The sequence below is a fragment of the Alligator mississippiensis genome, chromosome 10 (assembly GCF_030867095.1).
Source record: "Alligator mississippiensis isolate rAllMis1 chromosome 10, rAllMis1, whole genome shotgun sequence".
Lineage (NCBI taxonomy): Eukaryota > Metazoa > Chordata > Crocodylia > Alligatoridae > Alligator > Alligator mississippiensis.
Window position 1 is genome coordinate 17,161,844 of NC_081833.1, and position 22,295 is coordinate 17,184,138.

At 50.7% G+C, this 22,295-nt stretch overlaps 1 protein-coding gene across 1 annotated transcript; it reads right to left on the minus strand.

The window, feature by feature from the left end:
• Window positions 1-795: 795 nt before the first annotated feature.
• Window positions 796-15,244, minus strand: LOC132243488 (immunoglobulin lambda-1 light chain-like). The gene is made up of 4 exons (XM_059713285.1): window positions 15,199-15,244; window positions 14,784-15,110; window positions 2,656-2,982; window positions 796-824 (listed from the first exon to the last, which is right to left on the minus strand). Exons 1-4 carry the CDS (start codon window positions 15,242-15,244, stop codon window positions 796-798), a joined length of 729 nt encoding a protein of 242 aa, XP_059569268.1.
• Window positions 15,245-22,295: the final 7,051 nt, after the last annotated feature.

Consider the following 22,295-nt stretch of genomic DNA (forward strand, 5'->3'; position numbering starts at 1 on the left):
TCTAAGTTACCTAGAGACACATGGGCTGGGTACAATTACTGTGAGCAGATGTACAGTTGGGTGGACAACAGCACTGTTGGGAACTAAAAATGGATCAGTATCAGACAGGGAAGAAGATGTGAGTGGGGTGCTCATCAGGGCTGGGTAGTCCTCAGCCGAAGCATAATGTGCAGTTCTTGGCATTTATTCAGTATTAATTCCTCAATGTTCATATTTCTGCTGTGGAAACTGGGGGTATCTGTCCAAGTGGCAGGGGGAGAAGGGCAAAAACACTAGTATTTTTCTGAAAATAATAATGCAGGAGTCATTTGTAATTGTTCAATGAGTTACATACTCAGAAGCTGCTCGCCATGCGCCCCTACCCAGCCCTGCCCAGCCCCAGCCAGCTGCTCCCACCACCTCCTCCCAGGGGATCTTAATTCTCAATTTCTGATGGCAGCCCTCACTAAAGAGACAGTGTGACTCATTCCCTTTATAACAGCAGGTTTGGGCCTCTCTTCCCCATTGCTCTGTATCACTGTGAATAGCATTGCTGTCACAATCATAAACAGCACAGTAATAATCAGCTTTGTCCTGGGCTTGGATCCCACTGATGGCCAAAGTGGCTGTGCTACCAGGCTTGGCACCTGAGAATCAGTCTGAAATGCCAGAGGGTCTGTTGCTGTTATGATGCATAATAAGCAGGGGGACACTGCCAGGTTTCTGTTGGTACCAGCTCACATCGTAGCTACCAACATTTCTTCCTGTGCAGAAGATTTTGGATGTTTGCCCTGGAGAAAGGGACACTGAAGGTGGCTAAGTCATCGCGTACTGGGCAAGAGAACCTGGAGCAGGAGGAGAGCACAAAGCAATGAAATGACAATGTTGATTCAAATCTATGAGCGTCATGATCTGCAGGAAGCAAAGGGGAAAACACAACCCATCACAGCACCTGGGCACACGTGAGCAGAGTGAGGAGGAGAGGGGCCCAGGCCATGGCAGCAATCCAAACAAGTTCAGACCCCTCAAGCAAATTGGTGTTGGTCTGGGATCCTCCAAGTCTCCCTTATACCCTCAGAGCTGAGACCAGCCCTTCAGGCAAAGCTGCCCTCTGCTCACTGGCTGCTGCTGACATCTCCCTCCCTCAGATTAGAAAAGCCATGGGGAGAAGGGGGAGATTTAGGGACCTATTCTCCTCCTACTCTTGCTGGTGTGCACCAGGATTGTGGCCTTTCTAGTTAAGAAAGGAAACTGGTGTGAAGCTGGAGTTAGTGGGGGGAGACCCAGGCCAGAGGTTTCTCTGTGTAGCAAAATGCAAAAGAACTAGGTGCTTTTTTCCTTTAGTTTTCTCTCCCACCGCCCAGGACACCCTGATGCCCACTTAATCAAAAAAGCTCACTCCTACGGGGCAAAACAAGGACATTTCTGAGGTGTGGCTAGAAATGCCAGGGCTCCAAGGAAGGAAAAAGAGCAACGGGACAGATCATTGCTGAGAAAGGAGAGGTGGGGATGGGAAATCCAGTGAAGGCTGGTTTGGAGGGAGGCAGGTCCGTGTGCGAGGGGAACAACCACAAAACCATGCGACAGCCATGTAGGGAAAGGGAAATGTCAACCATGTCTGTGTGCCAGCTGTGATGCAGGAGTCACCGAGGATGTTCAGACGCTCCGGGGGGGATGAGTGTCTGCAGGGCTGGCCAGAGAGAGGCATGGAGCCATGGGTGGCTAATCTGGGGGACTGGGGGGGGAGAAGACGGGGGGGCTGGCTCCCTGCTGATGCATGCACTCCCAGGAAGGGGGGCATGGGGAGGCGTGTGCCCCAATGTTTGTGAATGGCACCAGTGTTGGCTCTCCATCCTTCTGCCCTCTCCTGAAGTTTTCATGGTCCAGCAGGCAGGGCCTGGCATGGGAGAGTTGAGCAAGGTGGGCAGGCTCGGTGCCAGCATCACCACTTCCACCACCACCAGAGCCCTGCCCCAGCTGTGCCACCATGGCACGTATCCCCTTTCTGCCCGGCAGTGGAGGGGGTGGTGGCATCATGGAGTTGTGCCACCTGTTCCTGCTGGCGTGGCAGTTCCCGTGTGGCAGTTCCAGCAGTGGTGGCAGCGCTGAGTCTCTTGGCCAGTCCATGGCATGTCTCACCTCCTGGGCTGAGAAGCTGCTGAGAGGAGTGCAACAGAGAGGGGACCAAAGCGCCCCACAGGGGCAGCCCACATGTTCTCTCATACCCCACGGGCTCCACGTGGTTCGGCTCCCAGTTATGGGGTTATGGGGAGGCACGTGTCCCACTTTTCCATTTTCAAAAGATGGTCACACTGGGAGGAAGTCAACATCTGAACAAGCAGCAGTGACCGTAGTGACATGGACCCAGGCCACAGTGGATCACATTGCTTTCCTTCACAACTTTTTTGAAGGCAGGAAGGTGAATCCTCCTTCTTTCAACTCTCACCCTTCTCCCAGCCTCTCTCCCCCTCCTTCCAGGAAAATCTTCTCGGACAATAATCCTGTGTACCCAGACCTCCAAGGAAGTGAGTGAGAAGACAAATCCTTTGGTCACTGGAAAGGATTCAGGGTTGATTGAAATTACTCTCATTTCTCACATGTCCCCTTTCTGACAGGAACTATCACTAAAGGAACAGTGCAACCCGCTCCCTGTGTAACAGGAGGTTTGTGTCTCACTTCCCCATTGCACTGTGTCATTGTGTGGAGAGCTACTGCCACTATCATAAGCGCTGCAGTAATAATCAGCCTTGTCCTGGGCTTGGACTTCAGTGATGGTCAATGTGGCCGTGTTACCGGACTTGGAACCAGAGAACTGCTCCGAGATACCGGAGGGTCTGTCATTATCATAGTACATAACGAGGACGGGGGCACTCCCAGGTTTCTGTTGGTACCAATTTGCTCCGTAGCTACCAATGCTACTCCCTGTACAGGTGATCGTAGCAGTTTGTCCGGGAGAGACGGACACCAAAGGCGGCTGAGTTGGCGCGGTCTGAGCAAGGCAACCTGGAACAAGAGAGAACACACAGGCATGAAATAACCCCTCGTATCGAGATCTGCAGGCAGCCAGGGGACAAAACCCCCATTTCAGCACCTGAGCAGCACATGAGCAATACGAGCAGGAGCGGGGCCAAGGCCATGGTGGAAATGCAGACCAGCTCTGCCTCCTCAAGGAAACCAGTCGCTGGCTGGGACCATTCAAGTCTCTTTAAATGCCCACAGCTGAGATCGGCCCCTTCATGTAAATCTGCCCTCTGCTCACTGGCTGCTGCTGGCACCTTATTCCTGCCGATGAGAAAAGGCAGGAGGAGAAGGGAGGGACTCTGCAGCCCGTGCTCCTCCCATGTGCACTGGTGTCGGCCCATATTGTGGTCACTCAAGGGAGGACAGAGGACCTGGGGAAACTGCCCTGGTTTTTTTACAAGGAGATTATGTAAAAACCCCGCAGCCAGGACCCCCTGCTGCCCATTTCCACACCCAGAGCCCTTCCACAGGCCTCCTTTAATGTTTCCAGTCAGAAACTCCTGCTCTGATTACGGGGAGATTAGGGCGTTGACACACGTGCCCCTGGAGTGGGGTGGGGTGCTTTAATTAAAGTGGCTCCAAGAGCTGCTCTGATTAAAGCACCCAAAGCATCTTGCGTATCAGCATCCCCAGGCTTCAATATGGCAGTGGGGGTGTTTCATCTAAAGCGTGCTTGATGAGCTGCAGTAATTATTAATCAAGTCTGATGTGACGTGCTGGAATTACAGCTCATTAGAGCAGTCTCTGCTCCTGTACAGGCGTCCTTACAGGATGGAGCAATGATCTAGTTGCTGGAGAAACCTCTGGGGCAGAAGTGAGAGATGGAGACATAAAGCACTGATGCTTTGAGACAGACCTGCTCAGTGAGCGGTGACCTTCGCTGCTGCCTCATGGACTCGTGGCATGGCCGGGGCAGGGAGAAGGGGCAGCTCAGGACACAGTTTGAACAGGTTTTCTCTCTGAGACCAGGTCCCCAGATGGAGGCTGCTCTTCTGAGCCATTTGGAGTATTATTTGTGTCAGGGGTGTGCAAACTGCACAGCAGGGGCCGCTCCAGTGGGGCCACAGCCCCCTCACCTCCTCAGACACGGGTCCCTGTCGTACTGTGCCATAGCCCCCCTGGCCCTGCAGACTGCGCCTTATCACACTATAATACACCATCCTGCCCCACAAAGAGGAGAGCCCGGAGACCTCAGCTGCAGCAGCAAGTGTAGCAATGAGGGGAGCAGTGGCAGTGGGCAGCGGGGGGCTGCCAGCTCAACAGCCCTGATTTATATTACTGCCACGTCTCAGGGACCCCCGGCATGGACATGACCCCGCTCTTCTCTCTGCTGTGTATACACAGACTAGACAAACAGTTGCTGCCCCAAGACACTGATCATTCAAGGCGCAGTACCCGGGGGGATGACCTCAGCGAGCCCCCAGAGAGGGTCCTGCCAGGAAGCCCCTGCCATGCGCCAGCTGAGAGGAGCTTCTGTGCGTGGAAGTGTGCGCGTCTCCGCTGGGGTGAGAGGATCCACAGCTCACGACACTTCCTGCCTTCTGTTCCCAGCCTGTTCTCCCAGGGGCAGGGAGGAGCATGATGACTGCACGTATGGCAGTTCTGTCTGCTGTGGGAGGATGGAGAGATGTTTTATGTAATCAGAGCCCAAAGTCCTCAATGTCAATGTTCTCACAGTAACATCGCCCTTTAGCTTCATTACAAGGCACCTCCTGGTGCATCCTTAGTGATGAGCTCCCCCAAATGGCAAGTGTTGTATTTACAGCCAGCTCTCACCCTGACTTGCCTGGGCGTACCAAATCATCCACAGTCATCCACAAAATAATGTCCTGGTTCCTTATTTTGAGCCCTGACTCCCCTCACAGACTTGCCTCCCTGCTGCCATTTAAGTCCCCAGGATTTTCTACATGTGTCAGTGGACCCGAGTGCCTCTTAGGAGAAAGGACAGATCATAGGTGACTTTGGAGACATGGACACAGGACATCCCGGGCAGACTGTTTTAGAGTAAGCCTGGTGTGTGTGTCGAAGCCTATGCGCTGGGAGGCAGAAGGCATGGCTTGATTCCCAGCTCCAGCCCCGATGCGCTGTCTGGAACCAGGCCCACGTCCCTGTCCTGTTTGTCTGTATAATGACCATCACATCTGATCTTATGCTTTCATGCTATGGCCCATCAGCCCGGTATCTGAGCACTTTCCCAATCAATTTGATACAACACCAAAGTGTGCCGGTGTGTTAATGGCCTGGTCAGGGCAGCTGTCCTGCAGAGGTGTGGGGCTGTAGGAGAGGAGCAAGTGCAGCTGAAGTTGTTCAGGCTAAGAAGGATCTAAGAGTCAAATCAGATGGGAATCACCACTTTCCCTGTGCTGCCAGAGATGCTGTGGTGCGGCAGAAACCTGTGGAAACTCCAGGACAAATTCGATCCAAGTAATGGGCCCCAGAGGAAATCACCAGGGGCTCCTGGTTTCCAGGTAATTCCTGGGGAAGCCTAAGGGATTGGACTCAGATTCACTTGAAGATTTGGGGGAGTTCATTTCGCACCAAGCCCCGAATACTAAGGGAAAATACCTGATACTTCAGGATCAAAGAACACTTTCCCATGACCCCCCTGCCCCTGACCAAGTGTAGGAGGGCAGCATTTCTGACCTCTCAGCTATAGTTATAAGTGATAAAACTATCAAAGCAACCTTTGCTACTTTAATAAATGAAATGGATGCACATTCCTTACGCAGTGATATAGCTCCCTGCAGGAGGGGTCCAAAGTACTTCCCTCTTCTCTTAAAATCAGGTCAGGCAGTAAAAGGAGGGTTAATGTTCCAAAATGAGGGTTAATATTCCTGTAGCTCAAATTCAGCCTGGGCCCAGCCCCGTGGGGCTTGCTGAATGAGTGACCCATACCGCAGGCACTGTTGGTACTGCTGGAGATGACAGTGACTTTTTCAGTCTCCAGTGAAGAAAGCTGAACAATTTTACCCTGAAAAATCAGGCCCTGGAATACCACCAGCAGCATACACTGTGCAGGAAAGCCGGGGACAGCATTAAACATTGTAGGAAGAGAAATGCTAGTCTCACATATGTGGGGAATTGGTCACATTGCATGCAGGCAGTAATGAGAGTAGAAACCCCTTCCTAAACAGGACACTGAAAAAATTATCTTATCACCCAAAATGAGCATGAGGACATAGGTAGAAATGGCAGCAGGGAGTGGAGTTTCTTTTTGCTTTGATGTGTTATGCTGCAGCTCTGAAGCCAAGCAAGTCCCTGCAGAGCTCAGGCTCAGGGAAAGCAGCAGAGGTTCTTGTCTCACTTCCCCATACAGCCATGGCTGCGGTGCTACACACCACACGTTCAGTTGTACTCCACACTGCAAGGGATCAGCACAGAGGGATTTCTTGACCACTATATCAAGAGGTCTAAAAACCCACAGAGAAAAAAGGCAAAACAGTTCGTGCACAGGCCGAGTGCGCTGCTCAAAACCAGAGCTGTGCTACCCAGAGCTGTGCTGTGACTACCAGCCAGGCTCTGTGCAGCAGAATCACTGCTGCTGCTTCCTTGGGAAGACCCCAGGTAAGACTGCTGGGACCAGCCCATTGCTGGGCCCAGACTCCCCTACTGCCCGCAGGGTAACTTGATGGAGCACGCATGTTGCAGGCATTCCCCGTGGACAACCAGTGGTGGCACAAGGTGTGCCACTCCTAGTTGTTTCCAGGGAACCAGACCTCCATACAATGTGTGGACACAGCCATTGAATCTATGCTGCAACTGCTGTAGCTCCACTGTCTGCAGCTGTTTGCCTCTTGTCTACTCACATAGCCCGATTCTTTTCCAGGATGTCTGAACGCTCTGCGTTCCTCCTCTGTTGGGGCAGACACGACCCCATGCACTCGCTGAAAAAGGACAGCCAGGTTACCACCCTTTGGTCATGAGTGTTAGGACAATTCAGAGCAAGACTAGAGCAGGGCTAGTGGCGTATGGGGAAATTCTGGAAAACTACACCACCCCCTCAGGGGTCCCGCACAGCGTGTATGGGTTTCCGTTCCTTGGAGCACACAGACCCTGTGGGGCATTTGTGCAATCGAGGATGGATTTTCTGGCCCCTACAGATCAATTAGATGAAGTTTCATTAATACCAGAGGTGGTTGTAACAAGCTGCATGTGTGGTTAGCAGAGTTGAGACCACCCCATTAAATACGCCTTTTCATCAGCTTGTGATTTATTAGCCCATTTGGGAAGAATGTAGACATAGGTAGAGGAGTCTGGGTCCAATCCTGCTCCTACCTTAAACCTCAGGCAGCTTCATCGATCCAAATGAAACCTCCTTTCCCCTCCTCCTAACATCAGCACAGACAGTCAAACAAAGGTCTCGTAGTTCAAATACAACCTGTGTGTTGAACCCAGGGTTGTATCTGCTCCCCCTTCTGACAAGACTGAACATGCTGGGACCTGAAGGGAAAAGCGCATCCAAAGATCCAAAGTTCAGATCTAATATATTCCACTTGCAAAGGGCACCTAAGGCATCTTCTCCACCAGGGAACAGAGAGGGCACGAAAGGCAGAACAGAAAAGAGAGTTGAATGTCTTAAGACACATTCTGGTATTAGCCCCATGGCTGCAATTCTCCAACCTGTTCATGGACATGGACCTGTCCATGGATGGCTCCAAAGAAGCTTGGGAGCAATGCCATTGCAGAATCCCCATTGCTCTGTGTCACTGTCAGGAGAGCTGCTGTCATCATCATAAGCCTGGCAGTAATAATCAGCCTTGTCGTGGGCTTGGGCTCCAGTGATGGTCAAGGTGTCTGGGCTCCCTGATGTGGAGCCAGAGATTCGGTCAGGAATGCTGCAGGGTATCTTGCTCTTACTATATATAATCAGCGCAGGCACACTGCCAGGTTTCTGTTGATACCACTGCACACAGTTGCTACCAATATTTCTTCCTGTGCAGGTGAGTTTAGCAGTTTCCCTTGGAGAGAGGGACAGAGAGGGAGACTGAGTCATCATGTACTGGGCAAGTGAGTCTGGAATAGAAAGAAAAATTGTGTGGATAGAAATACTCGGCCACACCACAATACACTGGCTGGGGAATTGGCTCCGTGGTAGGACCCAGAGGGTGGTGGTTGATGGAAGTCAATAGTCATGGTGCACTGTGACCAGTGGCGTCCCCCAAGGCACTGTCCTTGGGCCTACACTATTCAACATCTTCATTAATGATGTGGATATTGGTATAAGAAGTGGACTAGCCAAGTTCGCCAATGACACCAAACTCTCAGGTAAAGCGTCCACACCTGAGGACAGGAGGGTGATCTAGGCTGACCTTGACAGCCTCTGGAAATGGGCAGACGAGAATCTGATGGTGTTTAACACCAATAAATGTAAGGTTCTCCACCTTGGGAAGAAAGACCTGCAGCATGCTTATAGGCTTGGCAGTGCTACGCTGGCTAGCACAGTGGGTAAAAGGGACTTAGGGGTCACGATTGACAACAAGATGAACATGAGCCTTCAATGTGATGCTGCGGCTAGTAATTCGAGCAAAATGCTGGCTTGCATCCATAGATGCTTCTCAAGCAAATCCCAGGACATCATTATTGCATTGTACTCGGCCTTGGAGTCCCATGTGTGAGTTCAAGGAGTGCTCTGGCCACCATCAGGCAGACGAGCAGATGAAATGACAAAGTCTTAGGGATGTATGTGATATTTTCCCCCTATTCAGGTGTAAATTCTCCCCTCGTGATAGATGTGTTACTAATTATTTATCTATCTGCTCTCTGTGTCTCCAAGAGGACTTGTTTCAGGTGGGTGTTTTCATGGTTTCAGCTCTGTTGGCTGGGTATAAGGGAACGTCATGGTGCTGGCTCCTCCATGGTGTACAGAGGTCTTCACGCAAGTTCCCACGGGTGATGTGCAGACAGTGGATATCTGAGCAGGCCATGATTGGTGGCACTAATGCAGACCCAGGCAGCAGGAGGCTACAGTTCTTCCTCCCAAGCTTGAAAACACTGATGGTGAGTTCACACTACTGTCAAATGTTGCCCTGCCACCTTCCCTTCCCATGTCCTAAATGCTCAATAGGAGCCCTTCTGTGAAGGCAGATGTCCCGGAGACAGTGGGGAGGGTGCTTGTGCTGCAGAACTTCACAGAAGGTGTTTTGGGGGACTACAATTGCATTTCGTGTGCTTTCCCTGAAGCAATGGGTGCTCTCACGGAAGAAGAGACCCACTGCCTTTGACGGCTGCAGGTTTTCAAGAAGATTAAACATTGGCTTTCTCTGAGAGATGCTTGGTGTCTAAAATGGTTGAGAACAACAGCTGTAGACTGACGACAGGTTTGGACGATAAACCCCATGCTGGAATGAACACTGGTGCTGTACTGTGGAGCTTTTATGTTCCTGAGACCTGGCCCTGCCCTCCCAAACCCTCGTTTAGAGCATTTAGAGCAGTAACAGAATAGTCCTTCTATAGTATCTGACCAAGCGAGCTGTTGTTTAAAAAAATAATGCATCTCTGACTTAGTTAGTCGGTAAGGTGCAACTTTGCCTTGCCTTCTGCCTAACTCCAGAATAACATGGCAAATTCTCTCTCTCTGCTCATGGTAACATATTTTACCATCCTTTCTATCATGCATGTTTTTTCTGAATGGAGAGGGGTCTTCTGCAGGCTGGTGGGGGAGGACGAAAAAAGGATGAAGTTCAGGATGTTGATGATGAACTGAAAAACACACCAGGGGGAACCTCCTTTTCCTGGAGCTGCCTGACCCCTTGGGTCCAGCTGAAATCTTTGGATGCTCTGCACAATGTTGGACCAGCTCTTCTCTTTCAAAAGTTTTTCACAGACTCCTTCCTGCTTATCCAGACCTCCCTGGGATCAATGAGAAAGCAACTCCTCAAATCCCCAGGATCTTAATTCTCACGTCCCCCATTTCTGACAGTAGTCCTCACTAAAGAGACAGTGTGACTCATTCACTTCATAACAGCAGGTTTGGGCCTCTCTTCCCCATTGCTTTGTATTGTTGGCATTGGATTCACAACCCAACCCCACTACCTTTGCTCTGGGTGAGCACAAACTTCAACTCATCCACAAACCCTGCCGGTTGATAATAGGTAAGTTTATTCATCCACAGTGACAGGAAATAAAAGCCGTGCAGGCAAAGCAAGTACAACACACATTACCGAAATTTCCCAGTCCCAGCAAATACACAATGTGAGCAGTCCATCCGGCCAGTACGTTAATGCCACCTTGAGGGTCTTTGCTTGAGTGTCCAACACCCGCAGCCTTACAGGATTACTGGGGGCCAGGCCTATATCTATCTCTATTATGAAAATAAAGTGTGGATGTTTTCAGTTCCCCAGGATGTGTGGCCATGCTGTTTTCCTTGCTGGGTTAGGCACCCTGTTTCTTTTTGAAGCCTGGTATACCTGTTTATGAGACCTGGTCTTTTAACAATCTATTAACCCTTGTTGCTATAACCATTATTATTGTGTGTGCATATAAAACCTATAAGCCAGTTTCCAAAAGGAAACTTCTATATATCATTTTCAAGCCAACATCTATGACGCTGAATAGCATTGCTGTCACATAAAGGGCACAGTAATAATCAACATTGTCCTGGGTCTGGATCCCATGGACGGCAAAGGTAACCAGCTGACATTGTAGCTACTCAATATTTCTTCCTGTGTGGGTGATTATGGATTTTTACCCTGGAGAGAGTGACACTGAATATGGACCTAGACAGGTTAGCATGTTGGGCGGATCAGAATCTGTCGAGATTCAACTTCAAGAAAAAATGTCAAGTGCTCCACCTCGGGAAGAGAAACCCCAACACGCCTGCAGGCTTGGCAGAACCAAACTGACTAGCACCACGAATGAAAGGGACCTGGGGATAATAATAGACCACTGTATGAATATGAGCCGGCAGTGTGATGCTGTAGCCTGTCGGGAAAATAATACTCTGGCATGCATCAATCGACGCATCAGCAACAAAACCAAGGAGGTGATTCTTCCACTCTACTCAGCACTGGTGAGACCACAGCTGGAGGACTGTGTCAAGTTCTGGGCACCACATTTTAACGAGGAAGTGGACAAGCATGAGAGAGTCCAGAGAAGAGCCACCTGTATTATCAGTCTTCAAAATCAAGCCATACAAGGACAGGCTGAAGGATCTGGAACTCTTCAGCCTGAGGAAAAGTAGGCTAAGAGGGGACCAGGTAGCAGCTTACTGCTACACTAGGGGATTACATCAGGAGCTCGGTGAGCAACTGTTCACCTGTGCAGCCGAGGGGAAAACTAGGAGTAATGGCCACAAACTCCTGGAAGACAGATTCGGGCTCAACATTAGGAAAAACTTCACAGTCAGGGTGTCCAGACTATGGAATAAACTCCCTCCAGAGGTGGTACAATCACCTACCCTGAAAATCTCTAAAGGAGACTAGACAGTCACCTTGCTGGGATCACCTCACCCCCACCTAGCTTTCCTGATTGGTTCACAGGGCTGGACCTGATGAACTTCTGAGGTCCCTTCTGGCCTTATACTCTATGCATCTATGAATCTCATACTGGACAAGAAACCCTGGAGTAGGAGGAGAGCACAAAGCAATGAAATAACAATGTTGATTGAAATCTATGAGTGTCGTGATCTGCAGGAAGCAAAAGGGGCAAACACAGCACAGGTTTGTGGCAGGCAGATTGTGCCTGACCAATCTAGTCTCTTTCTATGACCAGGTTACAAAACGCCTGGACACAGGAGGAGGGGTGGATGTCGTATACTTAGACTTCAGGAAGGCCTTCGATACGGTATCCCACCCCATACTGGTGAACAAGTTAAGAGGCTGTGATGTGGATGACTACACAGTCCAGTGGGTGGTGAATTGGCTAGAGGGTCGAACCCAAAGAGTTGTGGTGGATGGGTCGGTCTCGACCTGGAAGGGTGTGGGCAGTGGGGTCCCGCAGGGCTCGGTCCTTGGACCAATACTCTTTAATGTCTTCATCAGTGACTTGGACAAGGGAGTCACATGTACTCTGTCCAAGTTTGCAGATGACACAAAGCTATGGGGAGAAGTGGACACGCCGGAGGGCAGGGAACAGCTGCAGGCAGACCTGGATAGGTTGGACAAGTGGGCAGAAAACAACAGGATGCAGTTCAACAAGGAGAAATGCAAAGTGCTGCACCTAGGGAGGAAAAATTTCCAGCACACCTACAGCCTAGGGAATGACCTGCTGGGTGGCACAGAGGTGGAAAGGGATCTTGGAGTCCTAGTGGACTCCAAGATGAACATGAGTCGGCAGTGTGACGAAGCCATCAAAAAAGCCAATGGCACTGTATCGTGCATCAGCAGATGCATGACGAATAGGTCCAGGGAGGTGATACTTCCCCTCTATAGGGCGCTGGTCAGACCGCAGTTGGAGTACTGCGTGCAATTCTGGGCGCCACACTTCAAGAAGGATGCGGATAACCTGGAGAGGGTCCAGAGAAGGGCAACTCGTATGGTCAAGGGCCTGCAGACCAAGCCCTACGAGGAGAGACTAGAGAAACTGGACCTTTTCAGCCTCCGCAAGAGAAGGTTGAGAGGCGACCTTGTGGCTGCCTATAAGTTCATGACGGGGGCACAGAAGGGAATTGGTGAGTATTTATTCACCAAGGCGCCCCTGGGGGTTACAAGAAACAATGGCCACAAGCTAGCAGAGAGCAGATTTAGATTGGACATTAGGAAGAACCTCTTCACAGTTCGAGTGGCCAAGGTCTGGAACGGGCTCCCAAGGGAGGTGGTGCTCTCCCCTACCCTGGGGGTCTTCAAGAGGAGGTTAGATGAGTATCTAGCTGGGGTCATCTAGACCCAGCACTCTTTCCTGCTTATTCAGGGAGTCGTACTCAATGATCTATTGAGGTCCCTTCCGACCCTAACATCTATGAATCTATGAATCTATATCTTGTCGACTCCTCTCATCCCTCAAACTGATATCTGAGCACCTTCCTCATGAAATTGGGAGGATCTCCAAGGGCCCTAGTGGGGCATCTGGCACTATTCCCCTTTAGAAGTTACAAACTTTGAGAGTAATTCTGTATTTTTACTTATTTTTATATATTGTGACACCCTCCTCCCCTTCTTTTCCTATTATTATTTAGTCTACTTTTTGTTCTGGGCCACTGGCTTCCAGGCAGAGAGGTAGAAACATGGGTTAAAAAAAGGAATAGGTTGGTTTTCACACTTCACTTTTGAGCACAAAGTTGTGTCTCTTGTCTCTGTGCAGTTTCTGACGTGGAAAGGACTCCATGCTGCTTCCCATGGGTGTGGCGGAGACACAAGTGTCACCACCGATCCTTAACTGGGCAGGACAATCCCAGAAGGTGAAGATCAAGTTCCAGTCCTGCACTGAATGACTCCAGGGTGATGTTTGTCCCAGATTCCCCTGGACACAGTAAAACCACAGGAACTATCCTCCCAGGATCATGTGCAGGGATCTGGGTTTCCCATCCTCTGTGGAAAAATGCAGGATAATTGTGGTTTCCCCTTGTAGGCTGGCAGAGATCCCAGGCTGGTTGGGGCTGGGGGGAGCCAGGTCAAGGGGAACCCCGTGATTGTGTGCATGTACACACATGCACGTGACCAGCAATACAGCGAGACAGTGGTAGAGGGCAATGCCCCCAGCTCCATGAAGGCAAGTTTATGGAGCAGGGGCACATTCAGGCCTGCACAGTGAAGAAGGAAGTGGGGCAGGACTGGTGGCTGGAGCTGGGGGTGCTGCCCAGCTGGAGCAGTGCATGGGGCCTGGAGCCAGCATGTGCAGCTGTGGGGCTGGCTGGGAGTGGTACGGAGCACGGGCAGCTCATTGGGAGGGGGCTTGCTTTCCACTGGTGTGTGCACTCCCAGAGATTGGTAAATGGCAGAGCATGTGCCCCCCAGATTTATGCATAGGGGCAGATGTGGGCTGTGAGCTGTGGGTTTGGGGCTTCCCACCCTGCTACCCTTCCCTGGGGCCTGCATGGCCCAAATGGCAGGTCTCACCATGGGATGGTGGAGCAGGGCAGGGAGGCTCAGTGCCACTGCCACAGGGAGCCCTGTGATCGCCGTGTCTCCATAGCAAGGTGGCCCCTGCCTGCTTAGCTGTAGCGGGGGTAGCGACAGTGCTGAGTTGTGCCCCCCTCTGCTGCTGGGCAGGCAAGGGGAGACTTCCCATAGTAGCACAGCTATCACAGGTTTAATGGTGATAGCAGCAATGTTGAGTTTGTCGGCCATGCTCCACTGCGTCTTGTTCACTGGGGCGTGGAGGCCCCAAGAGAAGGTGAAGCAGGGCGGGGAGACTAACCCCCCTCCCCCATTGCACGGGCTCTGCCCAGCTCTGTTTTGGTTGTGCCATCTGCAGGGGGGTGCGAAAGGGGTGGGGGGCTTGGTGTTGGGTGTATATGTGTCCCATGGTTGCATTTTCAAAAGACAGCCACACTAGGAGGCAGTCAACATCTGAACAAGCAGTAGTGACTGTAGTGACACTGAGCCAGGCTGCAGTCGATCACATTGCTTTCTTTCACGATTGTTTTGCAGGCAGGAATGCGAATCCTCCTTCTCTCAACTATCACCCTTCTCCCAGCTCCCACTGTACCTGCAAAGCTTCTGGGACAATCATCCTGTGTACCCAGACCACCAAGGAAGTGAGTGAGAAGACAAATCCTCTGGTGGCTGGAAAGGATTCAGGGTTGATAGGAATCACTCTCATTTCTCACATGTCCCCTTTCTGACAGGAATGATCACTATAGAAACAGTGTGACCCGCTCCCTTTGTAACAGGAGGTTTGTGTCGCACTTCCCCATTGCACTGTGTCACTGTGTGGAGAGCTACTGCCACTATCATAAGCGATGCAGTAATAATCAGCCTCATCCTGGGCTTGGACTCCAGTGATGGTCAATGTGGCCGTGTTACCGGACTTGGAACCAGAGAACCGGTCCGAGATACCCGAGGGTCTGTTATTATTGCCATACATAACGGTCAGGGGGGCACTCCCAGGTTTCTGTTGGAACCAATTCGCTCCGTACCTACCAATGCTACTGCCCGTGCAGGTGAGCGTAGCGGTTTGTCCGGGAGAGACGGACACCGAAGGCGGCTGAGTCGGCGCGGTCTGAGCAAGACAACCTGGAACAAGAGAGAACACACAGGCATGAAATAACCCCTCGTATCGAGATCTGCAGGCAGCCAGGGGACAAAACCCCCATTTCAGCACCTGAGCAGCACATGAGCAATACGAGCAGGAGTGGGGCCAAGGCCATGGTGGAAATCCAGACCAGCTCTGCCTCCTCAAGGAAACCAATTGCTGGCTGGGACCATACAAGTCTCTTTAAATGCCCACAGCTGAGATTGGCCCCTTCATGTAAATCTGCCCTCTGCTCACTGGCTGCTGCTGGCACCTTATTCCTGAAGATGAGAAAACCCTGGAGGGGAAGGGAGGGACTCTGTGGCCCGTGCTCCTCCCACGTTCACTGGTGTCAGCCCATACTGTGGTCACTCAAGTGAGGACAAAGGACCTGGGGAAACTACCCTGTTTGTTTTGTTTTTTACAAGGAGATTACAAAAGAAAATGCACAGCCATGGATACTCTGCTGCCCATTTCCTCACCCAGAGGTTTCTGGTCAGAAACCTCCATGTCAAACTACATGAGAGATTAGAGACTGGAGCAACGACCTCTGCTTAACAAGGACGTGTTACGTGAGAGGTGACTCTGTCCTTTTGACTGTGGACTAGATGCGGACAGTGGGTCTCACTTAAAAGAAGGTCCAGTGGACTCAAAACATGAGGCATCACTCTGATCTCACATTGACAGCTCTGGTATTCAGCCTCTATCAACATCTAGAAAAATAATTGAAGGCATCACAAGAAAGTGTGACTGAGAGATCTGTGAGTTGAATCAATCTTAGAAGTATTTGCAGCTGTATGTGAGTTTCTTAAAAACCTTAAGCTGATCGATGGCTAACAGCGCTTACTTTTCCCATATTCACAACCCTCTGTTCTCATCCCTGATCTCCAACAGAGAAACAGTGGAATGGGGAGAAACCAGGAATAGGGACAGAGCTTGGATTAGAAAGAAGAGAGAGGAGCTGGAAATATGACCTGTTTTCAAAAATTAACACAATAAAAGAGTCCTCAGAGAAGACTGTAGCATTTTTCGATTTTTAAGATTAAAATTTGTTGTGGATATATGTCATGTGATAGATAAGTTTCATTTCTCTGCTCTTTGTGTTATTTTTTTTTTCTTTTACATTCACTTGTCTTAGGGACAAGGGTGTTGTCCCATTCCCACATTTTGTGAGCAGGCATTCCTGCCCTGCAAGGGGCTGTCACAGCTCTGTCTGCGTGTCCTTTTCATGAAAAGGCCTTTGCATCTCCTTTCCATGGGTGCTGGAAATCTTGAATCATTCACAATCCACCCAGATGCACTCCTGGCTCTGTGCAGCTTGTGTCCTCCATGGTCACTGGAACAAACACAGACTTCCTTCCTGTTTTTTTGACAATTTATGGGTACAGATTGCCCCCTGGTGTTTCTACTCAGAATGGTAGCCCAGTCTACTACCCATCACACTGTGCCTGTCCCTGCAGATTGCAGAGGGGTTTGACACCCTCTGGTCCAGCTCTGCAACCTCTGGACAAAGCTGGACCAACCAACGGCTCCAAAGTGGGGATCACTGGGGGCCCTGCTTTCCAGATAAGACTGTAGGAAGCCCGAAAGATCAGAATCTACTTTAGCTACTGATTTTAAGAACTGATGTGATACTAAACCCCAGAAATACGATGTGGAAAGTCCAGATACCACCAGGCTCAGTGTGGCTGGCCAGTAGGAGGTGCTCCTGTGCTGAGGCACCCACCTCACTGCGTCCGACCTCCTAACAAGCTCTGATTGCCTCCCCAGGGGCACCTCACATCTGTCCGCCCCCCTTCCTGGAGCACACCCACTATCCTGGGGTCACCGCTCCCACCACCCTGGGTTCGGGACTGTTTCCGGATCTTATGCCCCCTGGGGTACACAGGCCTTAGTCCTTGAGTGTGCTTGACCCACTGCTAGGACTTAGGGTGCTTCCTTTAGCCTGAACCACAAAAAGTAGCCTCCCTTGGTCATCGGAGCCAAGGCAATACAAAAGGCAAGGCCAAACCCTCTCCCAGTGAGCCCACCACACTTGGTACAGTGGAGAACTCTATTGGTTGCAGAGAGGAGACTTGGGGAAGGGTGCAGGATACAGAGGTATCACAGAGTAACCTGACAGCAAACAGTGTAGCTGGGTAGCCTTTGAACGTGCATCTTCTTTACAGCAAGCTATATTTCTAGATAAGGTTCAGGTAAATTACTCACAAGTGTCATCCAGAGTCTGACTGAGCTTTCCTCTGGAGGCAGGCAGTTCTTCCAGGAGGAAGGGCTCTTGAATAACTTTGTGTGACCTCATCACTAAGTTTGCACCAGAAGCAGCCCTGTTGGCTGATGTCCAGTGCTTTCAAATGCACTGACATTTGGGGCCTGTGAAGACCAGATGTTTTTGAGTGTTACCCAATCAATTTAAAAAGCATCATTGGACAACTAAGAGATTGACATCTCTTGAATCACTGTCCCTCTGCCATGAGGTTAGGGCTAAATCAAAAGAGACTAATTTCGCTCCCCCTGTACCTGCTTGAAGTCCTGTAGTAGCCATAACCTGGGACAACCAGATTGACAGACAGGAAAGGAGACAATGGCAAATAGAAACCTGATAGAAGAGGATGGGAAGATACTGAGATGGCTTTTTGTGACCGTCAGGACCAGAGAAACTTTTCCATTGCCATTTCCTTTGTCACCAGGTGGCAGAAGAGGTGGTTGCAGCCTCTCCACTGTATAGTTACACAGGACATTGCCTGCCAGGCAGTGAAGCTCCTTAGCCTCCATTAGCACAGGAATATCTGTGTCTCCTCTCTGAAATGCAGCGGGCAGGGGAGGTTTTCCCACTGCCATGCACCTGGGGGTAGTTAGATCCAATGGGAGAAAACACCTGGATTGCTCTCTTAGGGTTGGGCTTATCCTCTCTTCTAAGGGCCCATCTAGGATACAGACTCCCGGTGACACGTGTTAATGACCTTCTCTCTTTTTAATGGCCTGAATCTTCCACTCCTCCTTTCTTCTGCAATTCTGCTCTTAGCTGCTCCTGGTACTGTAGTTCCTGTCTCACGGCCCTACAGAATGTTTTTAGCTCATTGTAATAAAGTTGGATGGTAGCAAAAACAGAAGTTAAATTGAGCAATATAGCTCTGGACCCCTAGTAACGCTTCTAGTTCAATTTTACCTGCAGAAACCGGTGTTGTGTTATATGGAATGAGGAACCACACCATCTGCACCCTTCTCCATTTTCAACATCCTACATCTGTCCATGGGCGTCACTGTTCTCTGTGATATTCCCACATGGAAATGCCTCTGCACTGCTTCCGGCAGGCATTGTGTAGACGTGCAATATATTAATAAGCAAAAGGGGATGACAGTAGCCCAGAGGGAAGCCACACTGAAGTCCCAATTATTCCTTTCCCTGGTGTAAAAGCCTGAAGGGGAATTGGTATGAGTTTCAACTATCACTGTTCCCTGCCCTCCACTTCTCCTGCAGAGTCCCTAGTAGAAGTCTTCCTGCATGCCCGGACCTCTTGGGGGTGACTGAGGATCTGTCTTCTCAGGTGACTGTGAACGTTTTGTGGTTCATTGAATCAGTCGCACTTGTTCCCCTTCCCCCATTTCTGACAAGAGCTCTGACTTGGAAAACAGCCAACCAGCTCTGTTTGGTTGCACACATTTGTGTCTCACTTCCCCATTGCCCTGTGTCACTGTTTCAAGCTCTGCTGTCACTATGCCATGCCTGGCAGTAATAGTCAGCCTCGTCCTGGGCTTGGACTCCAGTGATGGTTAATGTGGCCGTGTTCCCAGATTTGGAGCCAGAAGTTGGTCAGAGATGTCTGATCCTCGGATGCTATCGCTGTATATAAGCAGCAGGGGAACGCTGCCAAGTTTCTGTTGGTCCCAACTCACACTGTAGCTACCCACATTTCTTCCTGTGGAGGTCAGTTTAGCAGTTTGACCGGGTGAGACGGACACCGAAGGTGACTGCGTCATCACGTACTGGGCCAGGGAACCTAGAAGAGAAGAACAACCTAAATTTATAGAAAGACTTGGTTTAACTTTAACTTCAGTTACCAAGATCTCTAGGCAGCCAGGTGAGAAACAAAATGCATTATAATACCAGAGCAGTATGTGAGCACTGAAAGAAGGAATGGGACCCTGGCCATAGTGGGAATCCAGACCAGCTTGGCTGAGACAATTTGACTCCTCAAATCCAACAGAGCTGAGAACAGCCTCTTCATGCAAGTCTGCTCCCCTCACACTGGCTCCTAGAAACGTACCACACTCACCGATCTGATGCCCTCTGATGGGGAACTCTGAACCTCCTTCTTCCCTCTGTACCATGGTGTAAAATTGAAGGTAATTTTACTGATGTCATGGTGTTCTTCATATGCTGTCGGTGATCACCGGATTCAGGGTGTGCACTTTCTAATATTTCATAGAATCATAGTATCATAGAAGCAGGGTCGGAAGGGACCTTGTTGATCTTCAAGTCCGACCCAGTACCTGGTCAGGAGGGAACCTGGGCTCAAGTGACCCCAGGCAGGTAGACCTCGAGCCGCTTCTTAAAGACCCCCAGGGTAGGAGCCAGCACCATTTCCCTTGGAAGTTGGTTCCTGATCCTAGCCACCCTGACTGTGAAGTAGTTCCTATGGCTGTCTAATCTAAACCTACTCTTCAACAACTTGTGGCCATTATTGCTTGTTATCTCAGGAGGGCGCTAGGGGAAACAAGGTCCCCCCAAACCCTTCTGGTCCCCCCTAGTGAGTTTATAGATGGTCACAAGGTCCCCCCTCATCCCTCTCTTGCAAAGGCTGAACAGGTTCAGGTCCCGTAGCCTCTCATTGTAGGGTCTGCCCTGCTGTCCCCGGATCATGAGGGTGGACCTCCTCTGGACCCTCTCAATGTTGTCCACATCCCTCTTGAAGTGGGGTGCCCAGAACTGGACACAGTACTCCAGCTTTGGCCTGGCCAGTGTCGCGTAGATGGGGAGGATCACGTCCTTGGCCCTACTTGAGATGCACCTGTGGATGCACGATAGGGTCCGGTTATCCCTGTCGACCATGACCTTGCATTATCAGCCCGTGTTCATCCTGGAGTCAATGATGACTCCAAGATCCCTTTCTGCCTCTGTGCTCTCAAGAAGGGAGTTTCCCATCTTATAAGTGTGCTGCTGGTTACTACTGCCCAAGTGCAGCACCTTGCACTTGTCTGTATTGAAACGCATCCTGTTTTTGTTAGCCCACCCCTGCAAACTATCCAGGTCTTGCTTCAGTCTTTCCCTCCCTGCTAATGTGCCCACCTCAGCCCAAATTTTAGTATCATCAGCAAATTTGAACAGGTTGCTTTTCACCCCGTCATCCAAATCGCTGATAAAGAAATTGAACGGTGCGGGCCCAAGGACCGAGCCCTGGGGGACTCCGCTGCCCACTTCCCCCCAGGTTGAATATGACCCGTCCACCACCACCCTCTGAGTATGACGCTTCAGCGAATTAGCAATCCATCTGACCATGTAGGCATTGATGCCACAGTCGCCTATTTTTTTAATGAGGATGGGGTAGGAGACAGTGTCAAAGGCCTTGCTGAAATCCAGAAAGACTACATCCACGGCGACACTTGCATCCAACGCTTTTGTGACCTGATTGTAAAAGACAGTCAGGTTGGTCTGACATGACCTGCCCCTAATGAAACCGTGCTGGTTGCCCCTCAGCATCATCCCCGATGCTGGCCCATCACAGATGTGCTCCTTGATGATCTTCTCAAAAAGTTTCCCCAGGATTGAGGTAAGACTGACAGGCCTATAGTTGCCCGAGTCCTCCCTCCTCCCTTTCTTAAAGATGGGGCCACATTGGCTATCTTCCAGTCATCTGGCACCTGGCCTGAGCACCCCGAGCACTCGTAAAGCTGTGCTAAGGGCCCAGCAATAACCCCTGCTAGCTCCCTCAACACCCTGGGGTGGAGAGCATCTGGACCTGTTTACTTGAACACGTCCAGCCCCACCAGAAGCACTCTAACACGGTCCTCCTCGAGGCGTTCCCCTCAAGTCCGTCTTGACACACGGTGGAGGAGTCCCGGTCCCTGCACAAGAAAACGGAGGTGAAGAATTTGTTAAAGATGTCTGCCTTCTCCTCTGGCGCAACCACCAGATTGCCCAGCGCATCTTGCAGGGGCCCCACATTTCCCGGTGCCTTCTTCATCGTCCCTATATATTTTAAAAAGGATTTTTTATTATCTTTGATCTTGGACGCTAGTCCTAACTCTATGTCCACCTTAGCTTTCCTAACTGCTCCCCTACAGGCCCGAGCAGTGGAGGTATTCTCTTCTTTGGAGATAGCCCCCGCTTTCCACCGGGTGTACGCTGCCTTTTTGGCAACCAGGCATTCCTGGACTTCCTTGGTGAGCCAGGGAGGCTTTCGGGCACTCCTGCCCACTTTGCTTCTTGTTGGGATCGTCACCCCTTGGGCCCTGAGTATCGCCTCCTTAACAAACGACCACTCATCTTGGGCACTGAGTTCCCCTGACCCCCAGAACCCCAGCGCCTCTCCCACCAATCTCAACTCGTTGAAGTTGGCCCTCTTGAAGTCTAGGGCTACCGCCTTGCTGCAGGCCCTTGACACCCTGTGTTGGATGGTGAATTCCAACAAGCGATGAGTGCTATCACCCAGGTGGTCAAGGACCTGGAGCCCCCTTACCAGATCATCGCCTGTGACCAGGACCAGGTCCAACAGGGCATTTCCTCTGGTGGGACTGTGCACCTCCTGGGTGAAGTGGAGGTCCTGTATCTAGGACAGGAACCTTCTGGAACGGTCCGACCTGGCTGACTGCTCCTCCCAGCAGACGTCCGCGTAATTTAGATCACCCATGACAACTATATCCCTTGCCTTAAGTGCCTCTGCAAGCTGGCCCGAAAATTCCCGGTCCAGCTCCTCCCTTGGTTGGGGGGGTCTGTAGTAGACCCCACCGTTAAATCCCTCTCTCCACAACCCCCTTGTATCTTGACCCAGAGCACTTCAGCTTGCCCCTCCTCTGACCCCATTTCACTGGCAGAAGATGTGTATTGCTCTTTGACATAGAGCACCACACCCCCTCCCTTCCTTCCTTCTCTATCCTGCCTGTAGAGCCTATAGCCCCTAATGCTAACTGTAATTCCTAATCACCCTAGAGCAAAGGACATGTTCTGGGTCACTGAATCCTCTAGAGCC

Coding starts and splice junctions, on each gene's coding strand:
- LOC132243488 (XM_059713285.1), bottom strand. CDS start 15,244: ATGGCCTTGGCCCCACTCCTGCTCGTATTGCTCATGTGCTGCTCAG. Junction 2,983..14,783: donor TGACACAGTGCAATGGGGAA/GTGCGACACAAA, acceptor CTCTTGTTCCAG/GTTGCCTTGCTCAGACCGCG. Junction 825..2,655: donor TGACACAGTGCAATGGGGAA/GTGAGACACAAA, acceptor CTCCTGCTCCAG/GTTCTCTTGCCCAGTACGCG.